The 17470-nt window shown below is 55.1% G+C and overlaps 1 protein-coding gene across 1 annotated transcript in view; it reads right to left on the bottom strand.

Moving 5' to 3' along the window:
* GOLM1 (golgi membrane protein 1) overlaps positions 1-17470 on the bottom strand; it is a 53646-nt gene that overhangs the window by 26996 nt on the left and 9180 nt on the right. The window contains exons 2-3 of the mRNA XM_008257408.5: positions 7599-7748; positions 4907-5086 (exon numbers count right to left, since the gene is read on the bottom strand). Coding sequence (XP_008255630.1) covers positions 4907-5086; positions 7599-7727 — 309 coding nt within the window. The 5' untranslated portion in view covers positions 7728-7748. The remainder of the gene's footprint in view (positions 1-4906; positions 5087-7598; positions 7749-17470) is intronic.

The following is a 17470-nucleotide window of genomic DNA, read 5'->3' as shown; positions in this document are numbered from 1 at the left end:
ACACCCCGCCAACAACGGCCGGAGGCCCGAGGCTGCCTGGTTCCAGCTTCGCAGCCTCCACGGCGAGGACAAGGACCAGTGGAGAGGGCACGGCTGAGCAGCTCGTCCGCGCTCTCGTTCCTGCTCTCACCTGCGGGACATGTGACTTCCGTGCACTCGGGCTTTCTACAAACAGGCTCCCCCCTCCCCGCCCCCAACCTGGGGACTTAAGAGAACACTGACCCAGAACCAAGGGGACTGTCGGTCCCAATCAACACGACCACGCCAGAGCCACAGCTGTTGGGGACAGAGAGGAGAAATGGAGACAGCGGGTCATCTGTTCTCAGTGTCTTTCCCATCAAACGCCTGCCTTGTGGAGCTGAGTTAAGGACAGCAGGGGAGGGGCTGGTGCAGTGCCGTTGTGGATAAAGCCGCCGCCTGCAGTGCCGGCATCCCATATGGGCACTGGTTCCAGACCCAGCTACTCCACTTCCTATCCAGCTCTCTGCTATAGCCTGGGAAAGCAGTGGAAGATGGCCCAAGTCCTTGGGCCCTCACACCTGATTGGGAGACTCAGAAGAAGCTCCTGGCTCCCTGCTTTGGATTGGCGCGGCTCCAGCTGTTGCGGCCAACTGGGGAGTGAACCATGGGATGGAAGACCTCTCTCTTTCAACCTCTCTCTCTCTGCCTCTCCCAGATGCTCCACTTCTGATCCAGCTCCCTGCTATGACGTGGGAAAGCAGTAGAAGATGGCCCAAGTCCTTGGGCCCTGCACCCACCCGCGTAGGAGACCTGGAAGAAGCTCCTGGCTCCTGGCTCCTGGCTTTGGATCAGCTCAGCTCCAGCCATTGCAGCCATTTGGAGAGTGAACCAGCAGATGGAAGACCTCTGTTTCTCACTGCCTCTGCCTTTCAAATACATAAATATCTTAAAAACAAAGAAGGACAGCAGGGGAATGACAGCAACAACAAAATCTGAGTCCAACTCACTCGGGCCATTCCGGGTGGAGAGAAAGAGACAAAAGCCGGCCGCGCCAGCGAAGGCCAAGGCTACCCCTTCCACGAGCAAGCACCCCTGCGACAGAAGACCCACCCAAGTGTGCTCCTGGCCCCAGCCCTCCCCTGAGCGTGGAGGCTGACAACTGACGAGACCCGAGGACCACGGTTGCCCCATGTCAGCTGCACAGGGGAGGTGAATGGCTGCATTTTGTTACACAGCTGGCTTTGCAGGTCAGACGGCATCAGCCAACTGGGGCATCTAGGACCTGGTAAGACTGCAGCGTTCGGAGCCAAACCCTTGTACCAGGAAGACGGGTTTTCACCGTGTCTGTCCCACTCCCAATCGCCTCCCGCCCTCCGCCTGCCACCCAGGCCTGCCACGCCCCCTCCGGCTGCCTCTCAAACCCGCTCACCTCGTGTGACTGATCCGACCCTCTACCCAGACTCCCTAGGATGCCACTGTTTGCTTCTGCCATTTCCAGGGCCAATGCCAGGGCTGCCTCCCCTGAGGCCTGCTCCCTGCCCTAGGCACTGCCACTCCACAGAGCCAGGGCCTACCTTTCACACTCCACACCTGAGCACCCTCAAACTAAGACCAAACTCCTTGGGAGACCCTGCGGGGGCCCCCAACACCACAGAGATCCCCGCACCCGGCACCCTGCTGGCCAGCTGCAGGTGTGTGCCCAGTTACAGCCAGACGCACAACTCCGGCAGCCAAGTCCCCATCCCTGCTTCTGGGGGATGGGCGGAGGCGCCAGAGGACCGCTGAAACCACACAACTGCCTGTAACTCGGAGCTCAAACCAGGTGGCTTTGTCTTTCAACTAAAAAATTATTTATCTGAGAGGCAGAGAGAAGGGAGAGAATGGGGGGGGGGGACAGGAAGGGAGGGAAGTAGAGGGGAGGGAGGGAGAGGGAAGGGAGGGAGAGGGAAGGGAGGGAGGGAAGTGAGCTCCCTTTTGCTGGTTCATTCTGAAATGTCCACAACAGCCAAGGCTGGGCCACACCAAAGCCAGAAGCTGGGACCTCAACTCAGGTCCACCACCATATAAGGGGCAGGAACCCAAATACTTAAACCATCACCACTGGCCCCTCCCAAACACCTGCCCTCAAGCACTTTTTTTTTTTTTTTTTTTTTTTGGACAGGCAGAGTTAGACAGTGAGAGAGAGAGAGACAGAGAGAAAGGTCTTCCTTTTGCCGTTGGTTCACCCCCCAAATGGCAGCCACAGCTGGAGTGCTGCGCTGATCCGAAGGCAGGAGCCAGGTGCTTCTCCTGGTCTCCCATGCGGGTGCAGGGCCCAAGCACTTGGGCCATCCTCCACTGCCTTACTGGGCCACAGCAGAGAGCTGGACTGGAGGAGAAGCAACTGGAACAGAATCCAGCACCCCAACCGGGACTAGAACCTGGGGTGCCGGCACAGCAGGTGGAGGATTAGCCAAGTGAGCCACAGCGCCGGGCCCCCAAGCAGGCTTTTAACCAGAATCCTGAAGATCACCCACTAAGGCAGCCCCTGGGCCACATTTGGCCATTTACATGTAAATGGTTACAATTCACTAAAATTCAGTCCCTTGGCCCCAGCAACCCTAGTGGTGAGTGCCACTGTGCTGCAGAGAACATTTCTAGCAGAGAACAAGACAAAGGCACATTAGGAAGGACATGGAAGATGGGAGTCGGGAGGCCATCCCAGGTCCAGGTCTCATCCTGGCGACCACTGCTCCCTGAGCACCACCTGTCACGCCTGTAAAATGGCCGCAGCCTCCTAAGGGGGTTGAAAGGGACCCGGAAGGGGTGCCTGTGAGTGTCAGCCCGAGAGACTCAGCAGAGGCTGACTCTCAGGGTCTGGGAAGAGATGGCGCACCATCTTCCCAGACTCTGAGAACCTGGGAGCCTGTGACATTTGCACAGGAAGTTGCAAATCCCAGGAGGAATTCTCTCAAACTCAATTCTTTGAAAATAAACTCTACTTCTTCTCCCCAATAGTGTTTATTTTTTTTAAGAGATGCTGTGTGTACTTACACGGTGAGAAATGCCCAGGTCCTATGACATTCAGTGGAAGAGGACTTCGCAAACACAAATAGTGTCCCCCAGGGAGGAAAAATACAGGACTCTGTTCTAACATTAAAATCAGAACAATGCCCGAGGAAGAAGTATGAGTTTGTGAATATGGCAGAGGATTCTACAGATAAAGAAAAGTGCATTTACAATCTGTCCAGAGCGCCTGAGGCCAGCGAAATGCTGGACACCAGCTCCTACTAACGCCAAGTCCACATCTGACCCACTGGATGTCGGTGAATCAACCAGCCCAGAGAGAGAGGTGCGTGCACCACAGGGCAGCCTGAGAAGGGACCCAAAACAAGCTCCAATCTCAGTGCCTGCGTCTGAGTCCCAACTTCAGGTCCTGACTCCAGCCTCCTGCTAACGCCCACCCTGGGGGGCAGCAGATGATGGCTGACGGACTTGGGTCCCAGCCACCCACAGGAGACCTGGAGCCAATTCCTAGCTCCCAGCTTTGGCCTGGCCCAGTGCCAGCCGATCCAGGCTTTGGGAGAGTAAACAAGCAAACAGGATCTCTCTCTCTCTCTCTCCCCCAAATGAAAAGCCTACTCTCTTGAGCCTCTATTTTGTGAGTAGCACATAGAAGCTTGCAACTCTTGCCCTTCGTGAAGGCACGGATGCTTCCTCTGGGAGTCCAGCACCTAGCACAGGCCCAGCCCAGAGCAGGTGTTTAACATATGTGTGTAGAAAGGAAGCCAACAGGGGATCGATCTGTTAAGGGCCTAAGCAAGTCCACGCCAAGTTCCAGTCCCCACAGAGATTAGAATTTAAAGCAGAGGGGGCCCACATTGTGGCAGAGCCGGTAAGGCGCCGCCTGAGACGCCAGCATCCCCGGTGGGCACTGGTTCGAGTCCCGGCTGCTCCACTTCTGATCCAGCTCTCTGCTGTGGCCTGGGAAAGCAGCTGAAGATGGTCCAAGTGCTTGGGCCCCTGCACCCACACAGAAGACCTGGGTGAAGCTCCTGGCTCTGGCCTGGCCCAGCCCCAGCCCCAGCCGCCACCTGGGGAGTGAACCAACAGGTCCAAGATCTCTGTCTCTCCCTCTCTGGCTAACTCTTTCCAGTCAATCAAACCAACTAGCTTGATCAAGATGAGCTTTGAATACAAGGAATTTAAAGCAGAGGAATAAGCGTAGTGCTCAAGTGAGAGCAGGATTTATCTGAGAGTGACTATACACACTCGCCTGCATGCGGGCCTCTCCCCAAGGAGACATCCCAGTCATGAGTGGGCCACACAGCTGCCTAGGACTAGAGCATGGGAGGCGGCCGGAACGGACCCAAAACAAGAGCCAAAATGCACACGGGGCGTCTCAGCCCCTTCGATAAGGTACAAGATGTTGCCCTAATTGAATCCACACACAGAGCGGTGTTTGGTGGGAAGATCGAGTGTCATGGCGCCTCCCCATGGAACGTAACTTCCTTTTCCGGAGGAGAGGTGCCATCCCCTTCCGGGTCCTGGACAATACAGGTGCATCATGGGAAAGTGACCGCGACCACTGCGATCCCGGGGCCTCGAGAGGTGCCTCCCCCTTCCGGTCCTGGATGAGACAGGTGCATCATGGGAAAGTGGGCGTGGCCGTGACCAGTCCCACCCAGGAGAGGTGCCTCCCCCTTCCGCGTCCTGGATGAGACAGGTGCATCATGGGTAAGTGGGCGTGACCATGACCAGTCCCACCCAGGAGAGGTGCCTCCCCCTTCCGCATCCTGGATGAGACAGGTGCATCATGGGTAAGTGGGCGTGACTTGGAGGGCCCCACCCACAAGCCATGGATGGCCAGGGTTGGAGGCAGAGTGAGACCCACGCACCACGTTAGGAGAGCCACGACCACCGCCCAGGGCGCGCCGCGGCCGGAGCAGGGGCGCCCGGGTCTTGCCTTTTCGTCTTGGCACATCTTGTTGACGCTCTCCAGCTGGAAGCTGTGGCTGGACTGGATCTTGTCCAGCTGTCCCCGCTGCCTCTCCAGCTCCCCCTGGAACTCGTTCTTCTTCAGCTCCACGGCGCCTCTCTCGGCGGCCGCTCGGCGGACCCGGCCCTCCAGCTCCACGATCCGCGTCTGCGGGGAGAGCACAGCGTGAGAGCTGGCGGGGTGCCACGCGCGGGAACCCCGCCGAGCCCGGGGCCCCCGCCACGTCACGACCAGGGCCCAGCCCAGGCCGGTGCCATGCCCCAGACCCCCACCACGCCAAGCCACCCCACCCAAGACCCCCGCCACGCCACCCGGGGCCAGGGCCCGCCACAGGCCAGTGCCATGCACGCCACTGGGCACTGACTCCTCTTCTCCTGCTCCTTAATCGGACCCGATTTCTGAACGCGGGTCCCACGCTCCACTCCGGACACGGAGGGGCCCAGGGGCTCCGGCGGCAGCCAGGGACGGTGTCCGTGGCCGAGGGCGTAGGACAGACAAGACCCCCGGCGTCAGCCCGCTGGCTGTCAGCCTGCCCACCTGTGAGCTGAGTACAGCTCAAGCCAGCTCTTAGGGGTTGTGTACAAGTGCGCAAAGCAGGAAGCTGGACACGAGCTGATCACGCATCTCTCGGCCCTAGTTTCAATCTATAAAAAACCTTTACCCCTAATTCCCTAGGGATTACGCAATCGCTCCTTGCTTCCTCCTTTGTAACACACATCTACTTTCTTCCACCACCCCAATGGCAGTGGCTGGTTTTCTGCACCACGTGGGGCAAATGAACCCGGTTGCGGGGGGAGGGCGGTTTACAGCAATACCTCCAACTAGGCTAGGCTGTTGGCTCAAAGCGCTGTTTAAGAAAAATTATTCCGGGGATGGGGCTGTAGTGCAGCACGTTAAGCTGCCACCTGTGACGCCCTGCAACACGAGCATCCCGGAGCAGAGCGCTGGTTAGAGACCTGGCTGCTTCACTTGCGATCCAGCTGCCTGCGAATGTCCCCCGCGCGCGCACACACACACACACACACACACACACACACGGGAAACCCTGCCCGGCCCCGCCCCAGCTGAAGTGGCCATCGGTGAACTGAACCAAGAGATGAAAGATCTTTTTCTCTCTCTTTCAAATAAATAAAATAAATCTTTAGAATAATATATTGTGTTTTTTTTTTTTAAAAGATTTAAAGACAGAGTTACAGACACAGGTAGAGACAGAGAGAAGTCTTCCATCTGTTGGTTCACTCCCCAAATGGCAGCAGCAGCCGGAGCTGTGCCAATCCGAAGCCAGGAGCCAGGTGCTTCCTCTGGGTCTCCCATGCGGGTGCAGGGGCCCAAGTACTTGGGCCATCCTCCACTGCCTTCCCAGGCCACAGCAGAGAGCTGGCCTGGAAGAGAGGCAGCCAGGACTTGAACCGGTGCCCATATGGGATGCCGGCGCTTTAGGCAGCGGCTTTAACCTGCTGTGCCACAGCACTGGCCTCAATATATTGTTCTGGCACATGTTATAATAATGGTTAAGGCAGACTTTATTCAAGGCCACTACAATGCAGTCATGGCTACAACAGGAGAGAGAAATTCCACTCAACTCTGAACACAGCAAAGGCAGCTGGGGATTTACAGCTGGGAACAAATGATTCTTGATAAAGGCAGGATAAGGACTTAGACACTCAGGGGGGAGCATGAGGAGCCTGGGCAGGTTCAAGTGTGGGGAGATGACTTGGCAGGATTCTTTGCCAGCACTGGGCTGGGCGGGCCAGAGACACAGGGAGCTGGCGGGTAGGTAGCAGAGGCTGAAGTCCCCTGGAGCAGCGGCTCAGAGGAGCCTGGGTGTGGTCTGACGAGGAGAAGTGTCTGGCCTTACTTGGCACCGTGCCTGAAGGACCACAGCGATCGGTACACTGAAAAACCGAACGTCTTACACCTGTCATCCAAGCACACTCCCCACACGGCCCTCTGGTGTCTGGTGTGGACTGGAGGGCCTGGGTGATGGCGTCAGCTCAAGGGATCAAGGAGCACCCAGACACCTGGCGAAGCGGTGCTGGGAGCGTCTGGGGGTGGGGGGGAGACCCGGCCCGGGGCGTGGGCGACACTGGTGGGCAGGGGGTCTGTAGAGACTGCAGACAGAGGGGCACCGTCTTCACCTTGGATGTCAAAGCGCCTGACTCACTGGCCTCAGGACTCACACCCATCACCCTCCGGCTCACAGCCATCCAGCCTCGGCTTCCCTGCCCCAAGACCCTTGGACTCGGGCTGAGCCACGCTGCCCGCAGCCCAGGGCCTCCTGCCTGCACACTGCCTGTCCCGGGACATCAAGCTGCCACAACAGCATGGGCCGGTTCCCCTAACAAACTCCCTTCATCTCCCCATGCACCCACAGCTGATGGGTCTGTCTCTCCAGGGAACCCTAAGACAACCATGATGGGGCCGTGGCCATGGACTGGGGCAAGCTGTCTTCCCAGAACTGCCCCATGTGGCTAGACTGAAGACTGAACTCACAGGGGAAACAGAGAAGGCTGTCTGGCACCAGAACCAAAGGCAGTCATGGCAGGATCCTCTCGCACCAGCTGGGGGCTGCCCCGGACCCTAACCTGCACTGCAGCGGGCACAGGCACAAGGGGACTTGGGTGCCAGCAGACAGCAGACAAAGCAACAAAGAGAACACCTGGAGATCCACGCTCCGGGAGCTGGCAATCCAGTAGTTGAAGCCCAGGACTATGACGCAGGCCACCAGGGCAGCCAGCAGGAGGGGCGGCGACTTCATGCTGCGACGCCCGCTTCCTAATCCCATCATCTCAGAACTGGAGCCGAGGATCTGCCAAAGGAGAACAAGGAAGTGAGCCTCCGTGCCAGCGTGGCCAGTGCCCCACCCGGCGCTGCCCCGGCCGGCCACGTCCACCTTCCCCACCCTCGGGGAGGGCGCCCTGCCAGCAGCAAGCAGGCACTGGGGCGTCGCCCGGACCCGTGAAGCCATCCGTGGAGCTCACGTATGCAGGACTGCGTGGCTGCGGGGCGAGGGTGGCGGTGTTGGGGCCAGCTCCCCGGCCCAGGCCCTGAAATGCTGGGACGGACGAGCTGGCCCGAGACCTCAGGCAGAGACCACGTCTCTTCTATGTTGCAGACCCCTCGTCTGTCTAATGGGTACAATTCAGTACCCACCTCCCCAACACTGTTCGAGAATGAGTCATTTCTGTAAACATCAGGTGTCAAGTGCTTTCCCAGCAGGAAAATTCAAAAAATAAAAAAAGCATGGAAAATGGAATTTAAAGCTACATGTATTTTGGCTGGTTCTGGCTGTTTGACAGAATGACCCACAACACCCAAAGAAGGCATTTCTCGAACAACCCAGGAAGCCCATTCCGGAGGTGAAGACGAGTCCCCTGCGCGAGTCACAGCCAAGTGTCGCCACCCAGACAGTGCCCTGGCTGCAGAAGCACCTGGTCCTTTATGTTACCGTTTCTGTGTGTGCCCTGAAGTTCAAGGACTGGCAGCTGAGGCCCCAGCCGACAGCGTTGAGAGGTGACGGGGCATGGGGGTCTGCATTAATGTTTTCACGGAACCAGTCTGTCATCTCGAGGGTGCGTTACTACAGAGGTGAGCGAGGCCCTCTCTTGCTCTCTCTCACACTCTGCCACCCTTCTGCCGCCCACCAAGAGATGATGCAGCCAGAATCCTGGCCCCTTGATATCAGACTTCGCAGTCTCCAAACTGTTAGAAATGACTTCCTACTGCTAAGGGCAGGTGTCTGGCCTAGTGGTTAAGACACCCTCGTCCTACACTGGAGGGTCTAGGTTCGAGCCTCACCTCCAACTCCCAACTCCAGCTTCCTGATAATGCAGACCCTAGGGGTCTGAATGTGCAGAGTTGCATCTCTGCCACCCCCTTAGGAGACCCAGATTGAGCCCCCTGGCTGTTGTGGCCATTTGCAGAGTAAGCCACTGTATGGAGACTTTCTGTCTGTACTGTTTGTAAAGTGCCCAGTCCAGGCTACTCTTTCTTGCTTTGCAGCAACGCAAGTGGACTACGGCATGAACACATGAGGGAAATGGGAGGTAGTGACCTGGTTGGACCGGGAGCTGCATGGCCACGATGGATCTCTCTGGGAACAGAGAACCTGTTACGCCAGGTGAGGCCAGCAACAGGAAGGGGGGAAGGAGAGGGGAGCCCACCAGCAAGGCAGCTGCAGGACAAAGTTCTCCCAGTAAGAATGCATAGGGGCTGCAGGCATGCACCCTCTTTCTTAACAGCTGGCTGCTGGCGTGGGCGCTGGATAAGGGCTCACCAAGCAGCTGGTAGAAGCAGCGCCCACAGCATGATGGACACAATCAGTGTCCTCCTCTCTAGTTGAGCGAACGCGGCTGTGATCCCAGTCCCAGCCGGTATCAGTGAGTGCTGCAAAGCACCAAGAGCAATGCATGGAATCATTAAACTTCCAGAAGAGTCTATGACGCCAGTACGCCTCCCCTGCCTCCCCCGACGCCAGTACGCCTCCCCTGCCTCCCCCGACGCCAGTACGCCTCTCCTGCCTCCCACGATGCCAGTACGCCTCCCCTGCCTCCCCCAACGCCAGTACGCCTCTCCTGCCTCCCACGACGCCAGTACGCCTCTCCTGCCTTCGATGACGACCCGACTCTGCCCACAAGACCATCTGTTTTTTCCCCCTAAACCTTTCGGCTCCATGTTTAATATAGCAGCACAAACGGGAAGGGGAACCACACGCAGTACAGAAGAGTCCACTGTCACACTTCTTCCCACTCTGAGTTTGTATCCGTCTACGCCAGCGGCCCTCGGCCCTCACAGGGTGTCAGAATCCCCCGGGCCCCAGCCCTGCATTTCTCACGAAGTGGTTTTCCTGCGAGGCCCAGCTAGTGGTAGGTTCTAATCTACCCAGGCCACCGGAATGGGCAGCCATATCCTAGATGTTTGCAGATGTACCGCAAGAAGGTACTTCAAAAAGTTAACCAAAAAACGAAATTCAAAGATGTTCATTTTGGTGCCCAAAAAAATGGTTTTGAAGCATATGCCTGGTTTTTACATAATACGTATTTTTCATTAATGTCAAAAAATTTTATTTTGATTTGAGAGGGAGAGAAAGAAAGCTCTCATCCACTGGTTCACTCCCAAAATGCCAGCAGCAACTGGCACTGGCCCAAGGCCAATCCAGGAGCTGGGGGGGAACTCCATTAGGTGTCCCCGTGGGTGGCAGGGGTCCAGGTGCTTGAGCTAGACTGGCTGCCTCCAGCATGTGCAGTAGCGGGACTCTGGGGCTGGGAGCCAGAGCTGGGCGTGAACCCAGGCACTCCGTTACAGCACGTGGGCATCTCAACCGCCGGGCTGAACGGCACCCCTTTATGAACGTCCTGAAGACCCCTCACACGAGTGGAATTCAAAACTTAGGTGCATCAGAAGAAACACACACACCTTTTAATCCCGATTCCACGAACTGTCTGAAGCCCCCTTGGAATCCGAGTGAGGTCGCAGCGTCCGTGCTAACTGTGCTGTGTCTGTTGAGTGACATGCCTTGCTGCTACCCTGCTCCTGGCTGTACCGCCTGGCTGGCTCCCATCTTTGGGAAGGGCTGCACAGGGCAGCAGTGTGCACCGGGACTGCCCTAACCTCCCCTCCCCCACAAAGCGGCACGGAGGGGTTTCCAGGCTGACCTTCCAACGATGCTGCCACGAGGACCACAGACCTCCACCTCGCGGTATACAACTCTCATTTAGGTGCAGCCACCCACAATTCTGAAATGCACAACGTCCTACAAACCCTAAAACCTCTTCCCGCAACAAGACCTGGCCCGCACGCACATTAAGCTCTGGTCAGAACTCACCTGAAGCTACTTGGTCTTTATCTCCCCCCACCCCCACTGCTGTGGACATTCACACTTTTCACGACAGAAAGGTGAGGCTTTGGTTACAGGGTGCTGCCCCAGACCTGCCTGGGGCTGTCACGGAATATGTAATAAACGCATCTTGTTATCTTCTGAATTCCAAACCCACCTGGCCTCCGGAGGTTTGGGGAAGGAAGGGTGAACCAACAGGGAGCTTACTGTACTCATGTATGAGGCGCTATTCAGTGCAGGGGCTTCTACCAGCACAGAGGGGACACTGTCCCCCCCATTTTGCAGGCTACGAAATAAATCTCAGACGCGGGTTATTTCTGTAAGTGGAACTGCTGAGTGGAAAGAGTATGCTTTTTAAAACTCATGGAGCTTATGCGTTCCCAAATAGCAAATTACAAGTGGAAAACTTGAACCTGAGAATCCGGGAGACCACAGTAACCACCTGACCTCAGAGGACATCAGCAGCGGCGATGGGGAGGGGGGGCCGTCGACATCGGGGTGATGCCCTGGACAGCACGGCACCTCAGTGGTAACACAAATCAAGGGCTATGCTATAAGACACCTAAGCAGCACGGGCAACACATACAGCCAAGGTTAATCTCTTCGTTTTGATAGTCTATGGTTATACTAGTTGGCGAGGGCTGGTGCCATGGCTCACTTGGTTAATCCTGCGCCTGCGGTGCCGGCATCCCATTTGGGTTCTGGGTTCTAGTCCTGGTTGCTCCTCTTCCAGTCCAGCTCTCTGCTTTGGCCCAAGAAGGCAGTGGAGGATGGCCCACGTGCTTGGGTCTCTGTACCCGCATGGGAGACCAGCAGAAAGCACCTGGCTCCTGGCTTCGGATTGGCACAGCGCCGGCTGTGGCAGCCATTTGGGGGGTGAACCAATGGAAGGAAGACCTTTCTCTCTATTACTCTGTCCAATAAAAATTAAAAAAAAAAAAAAAAAAGTTGGCGATACAGGGGAGTGAAGAGTACATGGGGACTATCTATTATTTTTATAAAAATTAAATTTATTTGAAAAGCACAGTTGCAGCAAGAGAGACAGACAGACAGACTTTCCATCACTGGTTCATTCCTCAGGTGGCCACAATAGACACTGCTGGGCCAGGCTAAAGCCAGGAGCCAGAAGCTTCATCCACGTCTCCCATGTGGGTAATAGGGGCCCAAATACTTGGGCCATCTGCTGCTGCTTTCCCAGGCCGTTAGAAGAGAGCTGGATCAGAACTGGAGCAGAAAGGACTTTTTTTTTTTTAAGCGTTTATGGGTCCGATACTATGGCGTAGCGGGTAAAGCCATCACCTACAGTGCTGGCACCCCATATAGGCGCCAGTTCAAGTCCCAGTTGTTTCACCTAAAATCCAGCTCTCTGCTATGGCCTGGGAAAGCAGCGGAAGATGGCCCAAATGCTTGGGCCCCTGCACCCACGTGGGAGACCTGAAAGAAGCTCTTGGCTCCTGGCTTCAAATCAGCGCAGCTCCAGCCGCTGCAGCCAATTGGAGAGTGTATCAGAAGATGGAAGACCTCTCTCTGCCTCTGCCTCTCCTTCTCTCTCTGTGTAACTCTGACTTTCAAATAAATAAATAAATCTTTTAAAAAAAAAGTTTATTTGAGAGGCAGAGACAGAGAGTCTTCCATTAGCTGGTTCGCTCCACAAATGGCCTCAATGGCCAGAGCTGTGCTGATTTGGAGCCAGAAGCTTCTTCCAGGTCTACTATGTGGGAGCAGAGGCCAAAGGAGTAGGGCTATCTTCTGCTTTCAAAGGTCATAGCAGAGAGCTGGATCGGAAGTGGAGCACCCTGGACTTGAACTGGGATGCCAGCGGCTTAACTCGCTGTGCCGCAACACCAGCTCCTAAAGTAAATTTTACAACAGTCACAAAATCATTAAAGCCATGGCACTATGTAATTCCTAGTCTGGTCTTATCTTTAATTGCTTCTGGATTGTGTTCATACTAAGAAAGCCATTTCCTACTGCAAGTTTATTTTATTTTATTTTATTTTTATTTTTTTATTTTTTGACAGGCAGAGTGGACAGTGAGAGAGAGAGAGACAGAGAGAAAGGTCTTCCTTTGCCGTTGGTTCACCCTCCAATGGCCGGCGCGGCCGGCGCGCTGCGGCCGGCGCACCGCGCTGATCCGATGGCAGGAGCCAGGAGCCAGGTGCTTTTCCTGGTCTCCCATGGGGTGCAGGACCCAAGCACCTGGGCCATCCTCCACTGCACTCCTGGGCCACAGCAGAGAGCTGGCCTGGAAGAGGGGCAACCGGGACAGAATCCGGTGCCCCGACCGGGACTAGAACCCGGTGTGCCGGCGCCGCAAGGCGGAGGATTAGCCTAGTGAGCCGCGGCGCCGGCCTCCTACTGCAAGTTTAGAAGCACAGTTACCCATGTGTATTCTCTGCAGTATGTACAGTCGTGCCTGGTACCTGCAGGGGAGGGAGTGGTCCCGGGACCCCTGCAGACCCCACAGCCTGTAGATCCTCAAGTCCCTTCCAGGACAGGGTGTAGCACTGGCATGGGTAGCGCACACATCCTCCCCTATACCTCTAGACAGGCGACCTGTAATGCCTAACTCAGTGCAGATACCATGGAAACACTGTGACACTGTATCACGTAGGGAACTATGACACGAAAAATAGGTCTGTGCCTGTTCAATAGGATGTACTTTTCTTCAAACAGCTTTGATCCGCTGTTGGTGTAATACACAGCTGAGGACCTGCAGGCACACAGCCGACTGTACCACTCCTTGGAAATCTCTGTAGACAGAAGGAGAAAGGAAATACCAATAGAGGTGAGGGGGTGTGTTTGTGCTGATTCGGGGTAAGCATTTAGCCCAGCAGTTGAGACGCTGGTTCATAGCCACCCACGACCCACTTCAGAGAACCTGTGTTCAGGTCCCAGCTCCGAGCCTGCCTCTGGCTTCCTCTCCTGGAGACCCTCGGCAGGCACAGGGATGGCCCAACTACCTGCGATTTTGCCAGCCACGTGGGAGACCTGGACGGAGGTCCTGGCTCCCGGCTTCAGCCTAGCCCAGCATGGTCCCGGCCACTCTGAGCTCCAATGGGACGTCTCCTTATGTCTCAAACAAATCAATTTTAAAAAGTTTCTCAGGCCCAGCATTGTGGCAAAGTGCATTAGGCAGCCGCCTGTGACATGGGCATCCCATATTAGAGGGCTGGTTCCAGTGTTAGCTGTTCCACTTCCAATCTACCGCCATGCTAACTAACGCTCCTGGGAAGGCCGCAAAAATGGCAAGTGCTTGGGCCCCGGCCACCCATGTGGGAGACCCAGATGCAGTTCCTGGCTTTGGCCTGGCCCAGCACTGACTGTCATAGGCATTTAGAGTGAACTAGCAGGCTGGTGCTGTGGCTCAATAGGCTAATCCTCTGCCTTGCGGCACCGGCACACCAGGTTCTAGTCCCGGTCGGGGTGCAGGATTCTGTCCCGGTTGCCCCTCTTCCAGGCCAGCTCTCTGCTGTGGCCCGGGAGTGCAGTGGAGGATGGCCCAGGTCCTTGGGCCCTGCACCCCATGGGAGACCAGGAGAAGCACCTGGCTCCTGGCTTTGGATCAGCGCAGTGCGCCAGCCGCGGCGGCCATTGGAGGGTGAACCAACGGCAAAAGGAAGACCTTTCTCTCTGTCTCTCTCTCTCACTGTCCACTCTGTCAAAAAAAAAATAGAGTGAACTAGCAGATGGAGGATCTCGATCGATCGATCTCTCCTCTCTCTCTGGTGATCTGCCTTTGAAATAAATCTTTCAAAAAAAAATTAAGTCTCCTGATGAGTCAGAAAAGTTATTTAAAAACTGCAGATTCTTATCTAGCAGCTTAATTAAAAAACCTCAACCTACAGGCTAAAATTATAGTTTGCTTATAAAACACAAATTGTTATGAGACTTCTAACTACTTTTTAAAAAGAGAAAACATACGAGAACAGACAACCTCCCAAATGCACGAGGCCCTTTAACTTCCTAGTTAAACATTTCATTTTTAATTTCCTCCTTTGTAGATACTGTTTTTAATCACGCAGGCAAATCCGTCTTAGTAATCAGAGGAGGGCAGCCTGTTTGACCGATGTTCACACACAGTCTGGCTTCATCAAACAATGGTGGGGCCACACCTCTGCCCCAGCTGACACTCCCGGAGCCTCCCAGCAGGAAGTCCACAGGTTAGCAAACACTCCACACACACCCCTGCAGCAGGAGGACTCCACCACACCTGCTGATGGTTTGAAAATAGTCTACCCAGGGAAGCACCGGCGTCCCATAAGGAGAGTACTGGTACCAATCCTGGCCGCTCCACCTGCAATCCAGCTCCCTGCTAATGTGCCTGGGAAGTCAAAAGATGGCCCAAGTGCTTGGGCCCCTGCCACCCATGAGGGAGATCCAGACTGGAGTCCCAGGTGCCTGGCTTCAGCCTGGCTCAACACCAGTCATTCTGGGTATTTGGGAGTGAACCAGAGGGTGGAAGCTAGATCTCTCTAATAAATAAATCTTATAAAAACTCAGGGCTAGGGAGTGGTGTAGTGGGTTAAGCTGCCACCTGCAGCTCTGGCATCCATATGGGCCTCAGTTCGAGTCCCAGCTGCTCCACTTGCAATCCAGCTCTCTGCTGTGGCCTGGGAAAGCAGTGGAAGATGGCCCAAGTGCTTGGGCCCCTACACCCATGTGGGAGACCTGGATGAAGCTCCTGGCTCCTGGCTTCGGATCAGTCCATCTCCAGCCATCGCATCATGTGGGAAGCGAACCAGTGGAAGGAATACCTTTCTCTGTGTCTCTCCCTCTCTCTCTCTAACTCTGCCTTTCAAATGAAAAATAAAATTAAATCTACCCTGTTCTGGGACTGTCTGTAAACCAGGGTTCTGTAGAGCCTGCTCCACGGCAGACCAGCATCACCAAAAACAGACTAGGCACAGCGTAACGTCACCTAAGGGTGAAACCTCTGCTCTGGGTCCATTTATAGAAAGCCTGGCACCTCTTCTTCCGGTGGGTTAGTGCTGGATGACCAAGCCCACTCTCTTCTGCTTCAACTGCTTCAACCCCTGCAGGAGGTACAGAGAAGCACCTCCCCTCACTTCCCCCAATTCTGGAAGCTGGCAGTTTCTAAAGATGAAAACTTTCAAAGCAAGCGTGCATATTTAGTGTTAGGTGGTGGAAGCTTGGAGAAGCAAGGTGTATGTGTGTGGGGGGGGGGGTGAACGCACACGAATGCACACCCACCTTGCTTTAGCCGGCACCCAGGCTACAGCTCTCCACCTGCCCTCCTTGACTCCTTTGGTTCAGGCGTCCGAGGGCCAAACCCTCCCGCTACCTGCCTTTGTGCATCTCCTACAAGCTAAGAGGCGTTATGGTGTTTTCCAAGTGGCTGAAAAACGTTGAGTGAGTACAGGACGGGTGAAGATCACCCTAAATTGAAACCTCGGAGTGCACCAGGTTGCACTGGCTCACAGCCACACTCGCTGACCCACACAGCTGTCCTCAGTAACCCAGGGGGCTGGATCAAGGCCCCCTCGGACACCAAAAATCCCAAGCCGCCCTCGGGGGCCCTTTAAGTCATCATGCTGTTACTTACAATGCATTTAATAAAATGCAGACACCACGGGCATCTGTTACACTGTATTCGTTTCAGAAAGAGTAAGGAGAAACGACATCTGTAAGTGTTTAGTACAGATGCAATTTTTGTACCCAAAAACACACTGCCTTTTGAAGGCAGCTGAACTGGAGGATGGGTGTGGAGTGACCGTACACTGCAGACCATCTATACGTAATGATAGAGTTGAAGGGCTGTGGCAAAGAGTATGTGGCTCTCAATCTCAAAGACCAGTTAGGTCCTTGACACAAAACCCAATTGTTTTTAAGAGGCAGAGCCAGCGCTGTGGCACAGTGGGTTAAGCTGCCACCTACAGTGCTGGCATCCCACATGGGCACCAGTTCAAGTCCCGGCTGCTCCACTTCTGATCCAGCTCCCTGCTAATGCACCAGGGAAAGGAGTAGAAGATGGCCCAAGTACTATGGCCCTGCATCCACGTGGGACACCTGGATGAAGCTCCTGGCTCCTGGCTTTGGACTGGCCCAGCTCCAGCCTTTGCAGCCATTTGGGGAATGAACCAGTGGATGGAAGATTTTTCTCTGTGATCCCATTTTTGTTGAAAAATATTTTTAAAAACATGTCCAAAACATGACCCTACATAGAGAAAGTATAGAAACTGTCTATAAGAAAAAACACAGGCCAGCGCCACGGCTCACTTGGCTAATCCTCCACTTGCGGTGCTGGCACCCCAGGTTCTAGTCCTGGTCAGGGCGCCGGTTCTGTCCCAGTTGCTCCTCTTCCAGTCCAGCTCTCTGCTGTGGCCTGGGAGTGCAGTGGAGGATGGCCCAAGTGCTTGGGCCCTGCACCCACATGGGAGACCAGGAGGGAGCACCTGGCTCCTGGCTTCAGATTGGCACAGCACACCGGCCGTAACGGCCATCTTGGGGGTGAACCAATGGAAGGAAGACCTTTCTCACTGTCTCTTTCTCTAACTCTGCCTGTCCAAAAAAAAAACCAAAACCAAACCAAAACAAAAAACACATGTGAACTGTGTAGAGTAGGAATGGGGACAGGAAGGAATGAAAGAAACTTTTCCTGTCTACTTTATTCAATCACTTAAAAAAAAAAAAGATCTATTTATTTGAAAGTCAGAGTTACATAGAGAGAGAAG

The sequence above is a fragment of the Oryctolagus cuniculus genome, chromosome 1 (genome assembly GCF_051225735.1).
Source record: "Oryctolagus cuniculus isolate XC-2025 breed Fujian yellow rabbit chromosome 1, ASM5122573v1, whole genome shotgun sequence".
NCBI lineage: Eukaryota > Metazoa > Chordata > Mammalia > Lagomorpha > Leporidae > Oryctolagus > Oryctolagus cuniculus.
Note: the sequence above shows the minus strand (reverse complement) of the source record. Positions and strands in the feature narration are given on the sequence as shown.